Source organism: Humulus lupulus, chromosome 7 (assembly GCF_963169125.1).
Source record: "Humulus lupulus chromosome 7, drHumLupu1.1, whole genome shotgun sequence".
Taxonomy (NCBI): domain Eukaryota; kingdom Viridiplantae; phylum Streptophyta; class Magnoliopsida; order Rosales; family Cannabaceae; genus Humulus; species Humulus lupulus.
This window is the reverse complement of record NC_084799.1, coordinates 9858629-9870415: the sequence shown is the minus strand read 5'-3', so window position 1 is coordinate 9870415 and position 11787 is coordinate 9858629. Positions and strand designations below refer to the sequence as shown.

The 11787-nt window shown below is 33.2% G+C and overlaps 1 protein-coding gene and 1 long non-coding RNA gene across 2 annotated transcripts; one reads left to right on the top strand and one right to left on the bottom strand.

Moving 5' to 3' along the window:
• The first annotated feature begins 507 nt into the window (after positions 1-507).
• Positions 508-1447, top strand: LOC133789443 (germin-like protein subfamily 1 member 17). The gene is made up of 2 exons (XM_062227289.1): positions 508-687; positions 828-1447. Exons 1-2 carry the CDS (start codon positions 564-566, stop codon positions 1382-1384), a joined length of 681 nt encoding a protein of 226 aa, XP_062083273.1. The 5' UTR covers positions 508-563; the 3' UTR covers positions 1385-1447.
• A 3835-nt stretch (positions 1448-5282) lies between these two features.
• On the bottom strand, positions 5283-6061 carry LOC133789442 (uncharacterized). Its single transcript, XR_009873555.1, has 2 exons — positions 5868-6061; positions 5283-5525 (listed from the first exon to the last, which is right to left on the bottom strand). It is a non-coding gene; the product is annotated as an uncharacterized LOC133789442 (long non-coding RNA).
• Between the last annotated feature and the right edge of the window lie 5726 nt (positions 6062-11787).

Sequence of the window (11787 nt, the reverse complement as noted above, 5' to 3'; positions counted from 1 at the left end):
CATAACAGTTCAAATTTAAACACATTTCATCGTTATAAATTGATCAGAAATTTGTGACAAAAATTGGTATAAGAAATCAATGCGCCACAATTTTGTTGACAAGTTCTTTCCAATGGGGAAAGCTAAATATAAGGACTATACTCTTATGTATTGTAAGGACAGAAAAGTAATAAATTAATGACATATAGTAATATAATATACATTAGACGAGACCATTTCGAATTTGAAAACTTCATTTTTTATGAAAAAACAAGTACGTGGGAATGAAATAATTACATCTGTCAGAGTATGAATTATGGACAATATCCTTATTAGTATATTAAATTAACAACTACGTACATAGTCATTGTATTAAAATTTACCAAGTCTTCCATAATTTTAAAATGAAAAGAAAACCAAGTCGTATATCCTCTTCTTTTAGTTGTAAGAAAGACACATTCAGAGACTTTCATCTATAAATAGATGCGTTACTGGTGCAAGGAAAATCATCCCTCACTCAAAAGAAAACATAGCGCAAAATTCGAAGAGATTTATATCATTCTAAGCTCTTACACATATCGATCATGAAAGGAGTTCATTTCCTTCTCACACTTGCTGTCTTGGCTTTGGCAAGCTCCATAGCCTCTGCCTCTGATCCGAGCCCTCTGCAGGATTTCTGCGTGGCAGTAGAAGACCCCCACAAAGCTTGTGCGTATACACACATATTACTTATTTCATTAAACTTGCTATAACATTTTTCTATATCATTAACTTTTGTACCTATGTCTATACTTCTACAAACAGTGACTCGATTGATACTAACAAATATTTGTTTTTTTCACATGTAGTGTTTGTGAATGGGAAATTCTGCAAGGATCCCAAGCTTGCCAAGGCTGAAGATTTCTTCTTTTCAGGACTCAATGTTCCAAGAGACACAAACAACCCGATTGGATCTAATGTAACACAACTGAATGTGGACAAAATTCCGGGACTCAATACTCTTGGAATAACATTGGTTCGCATTGACTATGCACCATACGGCCAAAACCCACCTCACACTCATCCTCGTGGCTCTGAGATCCTAGTTGTCGTTAAGGGAACTCTCTACGTGGGCTTTGTGTCATCGAACCAAGATGGAAACCGATTGTTTACCAAGGTATTGAAAGAGGGAGATGTGTTTGTATTCCCGATTGGTATGATTCACTTCCAGTTCAATCCAGGACACACACCAGCAGTTGCATTTGCTGGTCTTAGCAGCCAAAACGCTGGAACCATCACCATTGCAAACTCAGTGTTTGGATCAGATCCTGCCATTAACCCTGATGTCCTTGCCAAGGCTTTCCAAGTTGACAAGAATGTGATTAACAAACTCCAAAAGCAGTTTTGGTATGACAACAACAACTAAACTAAACACTCTTGCGGAAGAAGTTCAGAATCCTTGAATGGATAAATCATTGTTCATCAATATTTTTTCCAACACAATCTTTTGTTTACTATTTTATTTTTATGTTTGTTCTCATAATGCAATAAATAGCAATAGTATGCTCATGTGTATATTGCTCCAAAAACATTGAAAATCATATAGTCTTATTATAAGATCATACTTGTTTATAATAAAATCATAGTCTGAATTATCATTTTTGAAATTCCATTTTTAAGATTACCAACTCAATTCGACAAACAATTTAATTAATGTGGAATAGTTAAACAATTGTTTGAACAGACAAATATTCTGATGTATCAAGACAGATTGTTGATGAATTAGAAAACCTAGTCCACGGGGCTAAGACCAGAGATAAAATCAATTAGTAAAGTCTCAAGAATATAATAAGCAATTGACTTATACAAGTTTAGACTCCCTCTAAATCCTTGTCGCAACCTTGACATACTCCACTTTAATAATCTGGTTTTGATAAACACAAAGTAACACAATATCCCTTCTGAACTTGATGAGTGCTCGCTTCCTGCCGAAGTGATACTTATGGAAATATTCTCCCAAAGGTTGTATGTCACGTTCACAAGCTTTATGACCTATTTAAGAATAAGCAACACAAAGCAAAACAAACAAACAAAGAGATAGTTGAACAAAGACTACTCTTTACATATAAAAGAACTCTTCAAAATATAAAATATTAAAGTGGTGAAGATATGAGATTAGCTACTGCTTAGGTCTGTATTTATAGAGTTTAGGAAACCCTAAGCCAGCCAATCTCGTTTATGGAACCAATCAGCCCAAATCAGGTTGTTACTAAAAATAGCTTCAAGTTACATCGACTGCAAGATTTTCCAGATGAGACAGATAATCATTCTGTAGAATCAGGACAATTGACGAACCTGGACTTAAATCTCAACCACGCTCATTTCAAAATTTCCTTCATTGGGCACAAAGCATAATTATTTTCCTCTTTTTAAACCAAATAAAATCAAGGAAAATATGCAGATAATAATTTGATAATACACATACTTATTGTAGATAATGTTGTCATCAATAAATAAGGAAACTTGACTATATATAAAAGCACTTAATAAAAAATTATTACTTACCAAAAATAGACACAATCCTACTTTCTTACACAATATATAATTTCAAAAATACCAATTAAATAATAAAATATATTTATTTAAAAAAATTAGCCAAAATAGGATTTTTACAATTTTTATTGTGATTATTACCCTAATTATATGAGATAGATATGCACGACTACATCTATACTTCTATACGTCTTATTGATTTTAATTTGTCCATTATAAACATGTATTAGCCTTTTGTGAGAATGGCTTAGATACATATATAGATTTGCTCTTAGTTGACTTGACTCCCTTATGGATGTTGGCCAAGATCAATCATGTTCACTTATCTTGTCTTACCACCTTTTAAAGTTGGATTATCTCGAGATGTTGATGGTTTCTCCTTTCATTGAAAATGCGAATAAAATTTTGAAATAAAATTACAACACCATGCTCAAAACACAAATAAATATAGACAATATAAAAGAAGATGAGAAGATGAATACAAACTCAAAGCAAAAGTTACAAATAAAATAACAAGAATAAAGAAGGAAAAACTCTCTCACTTACACAACCTTAAGTGAAGAGTAGTGAGGATTATTAAGCTTAAACAATATTCGAAACCTTTGTCCAAAAACCTATTTCCCCCCTATTCTCTTAGCACTAAGGGACTATCAAAGTTAGGAAGTAGCTCTTCGGAATCGTCAAGCCTTTTTGTTTTTTAGCCAAGAGCTCAAATGGATGAAAATCTCTTATTCACAATTAACTAAATGGTCTTTATTGGTAGAGTTTTTGATCACCACACTACTAGAAATATGAGCTTCAACTTCAGTTTTTAAAACTTAAAATGTGTTAAATAAAAAAAGAAGTTTTAACATAAAAAAAGAAAGTAAAAAAAATTATAAGGATATAAACTACTTCGGTTATTACACATAACCGAAGTGGTATCTCTTATATTTTAAAAAAAGTGCATGAGTATTAGGGCAAACAAATAAGGCCCAGCCCACTAAAGGATTCTATCATTTGTCTCTCTCTCTCCTTCTATGTCGTCGCTCATTATCTTCTTCTTCTTTTTTGTCGTCTCTCATTCTCATCCACTCATGCGATCTCTCATTCTCTTGTAGAGCTGAAGACGGAACATGAAAGACGCAATGACAGCGAACAACAATCGATCACTCTCCCTTTCTTTCTCTCCTCCAAGCGGTGACAGATATGGTAGGTGCGAGATTGATCACTAGTCTAGGACTTTCTCCCGTATTCCTCACTAGATAACGACTGTGGACCGTCCGCCTCAATAGCAAACGCCGACCTCTTGATCTTCATGGTGAGTTTTCTTTTGTTTGTTTATTTTTTTTTGCATAAATATATATATATATATTTATATGTATATATGCATCTATTTATCTACTTTTGAAGATAAATGTGCTCTCTATTATTGGGTTGTTGTCTCAATTTTTTTTCTTTTTTGCTTCATTGCAAGTGTTGGGTATATAGTCTGTTAATGATTTCTTTTTTTTTTTTGATATTTTAGGTTGTGTTATGATGAAACTACAATTGGAGAGCACAATAGAGGCAAGCATTGATGTTCTTATTTATAAAAACTATCTATTTTCTATAGTTAATTAATTTTATTTATCACCTATAATTAATTAAATTTAAATATTTTTTAAAACAATTATCTAACAATGCCTACCAATAAATTGTACCATTGCCTACATATATATAAGTGTAGGTAAATATGGGAACATAAAAGAACGCCACGTGGATCAATAGGCAACATGCCACGTGTAAAAAATATCACCAAGCCACGTCATGTGCCACGTCAGGTGACACATAACGCTCCACGTCAGGTGCCACATCATTAATTAATTAAATAACACACAATCATCCACGTGTTACAGGCCGAGTACCACATCATCAATTAAATTACACATGATTGGCCACGTGGCATGCCACGTTCGCTGCCATGTCAAACATTAAGTCAAGGACGTTGATTCATTTTTGTGGGGTCCACGCGAGTTTTACCTACCAATTAATATACTAATCGTAGGCAATGATACATTTCTCGACTAACTATTACCTATCAATACAATATTGGTCGAAATATGGCTGTAAAGGGATTTACCTATCAATATGCTATCTTTACCCACGGATAAAATTGGTAGGTAAATGTTGTATTTCATGTAGTGTCAGTAAAGTTTATCAAATTGGCTCTTTCATATTTGTCTACTATATTAGGAAACATTTTTCTTAGAATTGTAAATACTATTTATTGAATCCAATTGATAAAGTATGTATGTTGACTTTGATTAAGAGTTCATAATCTAAGTCTTTTTATTGTGTTATTTCAGATATCAAAAGTTGGGTTATCAATATATGTATTGTGTAGAATAAATCCCCACATGAGCTAACCTGTGAAACAGAACCAACAAACACTACTACAAAAAAGATTTTTTAGGACTAGCATTGCGAGTCCTCTATTTGAGAGCCTTAAAAACTAAGGGAGTCCTAAAATGATGTTTTTAGGACTTGCGTTGTGGGTCCTAAAAGATCTTGCTGAATGCCTTTAAGTAAGGTTTTTAGGACTCGCGACGCAAGTCCTAAAAAATCGGGTTAAGTGTCTTTAAGTAATTTTTTAGGACTGGCAATGTGAGTCCTAAAAAATTGGGTTAAGTGCCTTTACGTAAGTTTTTAGGACTCACGTTGGGAGTCCTTAAAGAATGCACATCAAAAATTAAATTAATTTAACATTGGTAACATTAAATTTATATTTGATTAGTTCTAACACTTTCGAATAAAAGAAATAAACTTATAAACTTTTTTATTCAATAATTTTATAAATTTATTACACCAACAACATTCAACAATAAAAAAATAAACCAAATTTACATATTAGAAAGACAAAAATTACATTTATAAGTAATCAGTTTTGTGCAACATGAACAAGTTATCATCAAAAGCACATACATCCCCAAAAACAACAAACTTTTCATGAATAGCATCTTGCAAGCGATCTTCAGCTTCATCTTCTGTAAGCTCTGCACAATAACAATTAGGATCACAATCATTACAAAAATGTAAAAGGAACTTACAAAACTATATAGAGTAAAAAAAAATTACTCTAATGAAACATGTACAATAGAATGTAAGTGCAGCGGTGTCCATCTCATTAATTAGAATCTTCAGCAATTTTTATTTTTCAAAATGTAATTTACTTCAAACATGTATGGATCTGAGCCAATGTCATCCAATTATCCTTCAAACATTTTAACAGTGAATGAAGATCACATCATCACAACGGAGGAAATGACAGTACAGTTCAATGGACTTGGTTTTTAAGAAAAAATAACCAAACCATAGACAGAGAGCAACAAGAGTACCTGAAACTGAGCCAATTGTTTTTTCTACATTTGGTAAACTCAGTTCTGTCCGCACACCTTCTCCACCAATCAACCATGGTACTTTATCAATCAACAAGATAAGTTGGTTGCACTACACATCAGTCAAAGAAAATGTGTGAATATACAATCACATAGGTTACCAAGGAAATAATATATACATACATATAGGTCCTACTATTGCAGTAAAGATTCACATATATATATATTCAGAGAAAAGTAACACCATTCAAGAAAACCACATTCAGAATAAGTAGAGTACAGTTAGTCATAAATTTTCTGAAACTAACGCTCCTTCGGCCTAAAAAAACAAAGCATGTTCAACAAGTATAAGTACTACTACTAAGTAAGATTGCAATCATCACATCTTAAACTACAAATTCTATCAAATCTCGTTCAAAAATCTATTGCCACTTGCAGCCAAATTTCAAAGGTACCTCAGCCGAGATCAGCACCACAATTTGAATCAACAACCAAAATTTCCAACACTTTCGTATTCAAAAGCAAATGATACATATCTTAGGTGAAAAAGCAAAAGAGAGTTCACTACAACTCTTGTGCTAGAAATTAGAACAAGTTCAGAAAAGGGTTTTACAAATTGAGTATGACTGATATGGGTATGTAACACTCACCCTCTCAACTCCCCTCCCTCACGCTCCCATAAACAGATATATATATATACATAGATTTGTAAAATATATACATATACATGAAAAATAAACTTTGGATGTGTAAAGGAAAGAGATACTGTAGAAAGCCCCATTAAGACGTGCTCCATCATCGCCGCCAACTCTCCCCGTAGCCCCATTGTTCGACCCCTCTGTGAGATTGAGCCACCCACGACCCCTGCGCGAGACCGAGCCACCCAAGACCCCCGAGCCCCTATCGTTTGCACCGTTTGCCCATGACTGGCCCCCAAGCCCCTACCGTTTGCCCAATACCCACGATCGTTCACCGATCGTGCTATTCGTCTGGTTTCCAAAACCCTTGAGTGCCGTTGAGTGAGAGAGGGAGCGTGAGGGAGAGGGAGTTGAGAGGGTGAGTGTTGTTGCTGAGAAGTGAGAAAGATAGAGAGATAGGGTTTAGGGGAAAAGGAAAAAATGTGGCTGGGTAGAATTTTTTGTTTTTATTTTAATTTTAAATACAAAATTCAATGATATTAAGAAAAAAATACAATAAAATATTGATGATATATTATTCATTTTTATTTTCTAATTATATTTAAAAACTAACAACTTATAATTTTTTAAAATAAAATTTAAGTATATTATTCTTTATATGATAATTAATTTAAATTTTGATATAAAAGTTATTATAAATAAAAAGTTAATAATATTAAAAATTTAGAAAAAAAAAATCTAGAATTTAGGACAGGCATCAGTTTTTAGGACTCGCTCTGCGAATCTTCAAAGAATTCTTTTAGGACTCGCAACGCGAGCCCTAAAAAGTCCAACAAGTGTATATTAAAAAAAATCAAACTTTTAGGACACACATCAGTTTTTAGGACTCGCTCTGTGAATCCTAAAAGAAATTATTTAAGGACTTGCAACGCGAGTCCTAAAAAGTCCAGGAGTTGTTTTTAGGACTCGCATATAGGTGAGTGTCCTAAAAAAATGTCCTAAAAGGGTGTTTTTGTAGTAGTGCAACAAATAAAAAAATCAATTACAAAGACCCTGCTTAGCTTAGTTTTTTTTCTTTCAAAGTCTACTCTATCACTTTCAGCTAATAAACAGTTTAAAACAAGTGGTATATAAGAGAGCAAGGATTAGGAGACTTACAAGGTGAAAATAATCAGGAGATATTCTTGTGTTTCTCGCGAGAGCTACTGTAATCGAAGAAGAGTCTAGGTTTGGGGAGAGAGTACCTCAAAAAGAAAGAAAAAAAAAAGAATCAGAGGGATTTTATGGGGAAAATAATTGAAATAGGAAAAGGAATGTGAGAGTAAAAACAGACAGATACACTGAGATTACCAATCAAGTTTGTAACTTGGAATCGTACCTGAGAGTTGTAAACTAGATCTTGATTTAGTGGATTGACTGAGCTTTTCTCTGAGGCGAGCTCGACGAGGATGTAGCCCCAATCTTTGGTGGTGAATCTCGATAAATCTTGTCTCTTTCTCACTCTCTTTGATTTGTGTTTTGTTATACTTTGATCTAGAATTTCTTGTTTCTAAGGTTCTTTGAGAAATTTTGAAGTTTGTTTCATTTCTCCGCTTAAAGAAATTTCTAGAAACATTATGTTTAATATTCTTAGCTATTTGAGTACTGATATCAATTATAGTACTAACAGTGTCAAAGGTTTATCGGTCGAGGTTTGAAGAGAAAGGTCAAAAGTGACATTTTTTCTTATCAGTGAGTTGAATTGTGTAGGGATAAGGCTGTAAAATCCTACATATTGTTGATTTTTGTTTTTGTTGATCAATGTGAGGTATAATTTTTTTATCTTAAAAATAACTTTTAACTTCAGTTGTTATATAACAATCGGAGTAGAAAGGTTATATCATATGCACATTTTTGTGTATGTTTTTCACACTTTTTCTTCGGTTATTATGTAAGAGCCGAAGTAGAATAACTTTTTACACTTTTAACTTCGCTTGGATACACTTCGGTTCTCATTTATGCGAGAACCGAAGTGTATATAGGCTATAAACCGAAGCTAAAACCATTATTTCTAGTAGTGCCATTTGATTTTCAAATTCCACCAACCCCCTTGGCTGTTGTCAATGATAAATCAGGTGTTTACAAAATTAAAAGGATGATTTGGGGGTTTCTTGGGGAGTTACAACGTTCAAAGTATCAAAGATGCTTCAAAATTGAAACTATCAAGTTAGTGATTTGTAACCTCAAGTAACAACTTTGTTTACAAGTTGCCAAAACGTCTCAAATCTTCTCCTATACAATTTTGTAACATCCAAACACTTATTGGCTGTCAAAATAACATTTCTAACAACTATAAAACATTATAACACATGAAAATCAAATCAAGAATATGTAACTCCATTTACATATTAATTATGGTGATATTTTGAGAGTTACAAATGTAGAGTCCAAGAACTTTACTTAGCTAGTTAAATAGTAGTATTATAGTATTTATAGTATTATCTTTATGACTGTGGATTTTTGGTTCAGCCCGGGAATTATTTGGATACTCATAGTAGTACTTATAGACTTTCTAAGTTTAACCTATAGTTTAAGAATATTAATGTTAACCTAAGGTTTGATTAATATGGCTGATATTAAGGATAATATTTATTATACTATAAGGTTTAGATAAGGACCAATAGGATTTTAAGCACATGTTATGTATGGGTGATTAAGGATTAAGTATTTTGAGGATTAAATTTAATAAGGGTAAAGTTTGAATGCTCTAAGGTCAGTCAGCAGCTTTGAATACGTTTAAGGGCTTAGTCAAGGCTGTTTACTCAATTTGAATTAACCTAAAAATGTGTAATTTCGTGTTTAAATAATCAGCGAATGCCGATATATCGCAGCTATAGGGGGCGATATATCGCAGCACATAGATACGAAAAACACGAAACGATGCACGACTGCCTCGGGCATACTGGCCCAGGCGATATATCGCCTACAGGGGGCGATATATCGCCTCCTTCAGCTTATTTTGAAAGTTTTTGAATTTGTTTTCCATTCAGCCATTCAACCTTTTGATAAGTCCAGCACCTTTTTGAACGAGTCTTCAGCCTCTGCTGAACGATTATTCAAATGATTTTCACCTAAAAAGCCATTATTTTTATTCAAGTTAAATTAAGATCCTTTCATTCCTAAACTCTATAAATAGGACCTAATACCCAGCCATTATTCACCTTTTACTCTAAGTTCAGAGGCTGCAAGTTGCTAGGTGAGTGTGAGAGTGTAAACACTTGGGTGGGGAAATCATAAGCTTGATCATCATAAGCTTATCAAACACTTGGGGAAGTAAGGTTTCATAGTATTTCAGTTTGAGGTTTAGATTGGTCTACAAGTCTTCAAGGTATTTCTACACCTTAGTTCATTGGTATTATTTTATTTTAAGTTCTCATAGTCTTCTACTCAGCCTCTAACCTTAATCTTTATTTTGGTTAGGAAATCTAAGTTCTTGAGCAAAAAGGTTTTGGTAAGTATTTTTCTCAATGGTTTAGTCCTTCCATTTCCTTTCATTTCTCTTCTTCTCTATACTCACTTTTTTTCAAATGGTTCTTAGGAGTGTTCCAAAGTCCCAACTCTGTCCTCTTATCCCGGTATTTCGGTAAGGAAAATAGGATAGAAATTCATATGTTATATGTTTTATTTGTTATCTTATGTTTCTTATGTTATGATAAGTGTTATGATATGTATGTTCGTAGGCTTGGGCATATGACCCATATGACTAACAAGACCCCAAATAGATTATGGGCATATGACCTGCTTAGCTAGTAGGACCCCACTAATCTCATGGGCATATGAATTGTTTAGTCTATGGGACCCCAAGTAATAATGGCCATTATAGTATGTGTATGATAAAAGTGTAATGTATGTTATGTTATGTTATGTTTTTATGTTTCTTATGAAATTGATGTATATGAACTATGTGGTAGATTTTCCTTGCTGGGCATTAGGCTCATTCCTTTTTGTTTATATGTGCAGGAAAATAGCTATAGTGGAGGTAAGATTCGTGGATGCTTGGGGGATGTGTATCGGTGATGAATGGATTCAAGGAGTCGAGAGTTCGATTTTCGAGGATGTAGTCTTGTTTTTATGGTTTTACATGTATTTTCCGCACTTGCTATGTAACTCCTTTTTATTTTAAATTATGTTTTTTTTTTAAAACAATGGGATCACATATCCTACTTGACAATTTATGTAAGTAACTCTTATTTTTACAAGTTTCCTAATAAAGTTATGGTATTTTCACAATGTAAGTTTTATTAAGGATTAGTATGTTTAGTTTTCGTTAATGGTCCAAAAGTCTAGAGTAGTTGGGTCATTACAACAAATAAGTAACCAGATTTGTAACTTCCATTTGTTTGTTAAAAATTGACAAAATAATATAGTCACACTCATTTTATAAATATTATATTACTTTTTAAAATATATAATATTATAAGTAATTGTTGTGGTCATAAACATACACTTGTGATATTACATCTCTCTTCACACATAGAATGTCCTAGGGAAATTTCACTATTCATACTTAACAATGTTTAATATTACTAAAAAATCTTAGCACTATTATTCTTTTCAATTTGATGCTAAACATTCCTCTCATACCCAAAATACCCCTCCCATTATATCAATAATCCTAAAACCTTCTATTTCTCTATCTTCTCTCTCTCTCCCTCTCTCCCTTTCTCTCTCATTCTCACGAAATCCTCCCTAAAACCCACGAAATTGTATGATTTTTTTGTCGAAATCGTTCTTAGCCATCTCCATTGTTTCTGTGAAGTCCCCAATATCAAAAGCAACATCCATTTTGAGGGTTTTTGGAGGAGAAAAACCATGGGTAAGAAGATAGTTCATTTTATGTGTTGGGTATTGTTTATTTACATTTTTGTTTGGCTATTTCGAACAGATCTGAGCCTATATTGGTATGTTTTTTTTGCATTTTTTAGAGAGATTTCGCGATCTGCGTTTTTCTGGATTTTTTGCAATTTTTTTGCTTAATAGGAACTTGATAACGGTTTGATAGGAGCTCGATGGTATGTAGAAGAGTGTTCTTTTATGAGCTTGATGCTGCTCGATATAGTTCAATAGTAACTCGATAGTTTTAGGCTTTGTTGCTCGAATGTGCTTGATGGAAAATCGATAAGGGTTCGATTGGACCCTAGAATATTGCGTGTAGTTGTTTTCTCGATATGTGCTTGATATGAGCTCGATAGGGGCTTGATGAAGGTTTTAGTTAGGTTTTATGTTTGGTTTAAGAACTTTTA

Coding starts and splice junctions, on each gene's coding strand:
- LOC133789443 (XM_062227289.1), top strand. CDS start 564: ATGAAAGGAGTTCATTTCCTTCTCACACTTGCTGTCTTGGCTTTGGCA. Junction 688..827: donor AGAAGACCCCCACAAAGCTT/GTGCGTATACAC, acceptor TTTCACATGTAG/TGTTTGTGAATGGGAAATTC.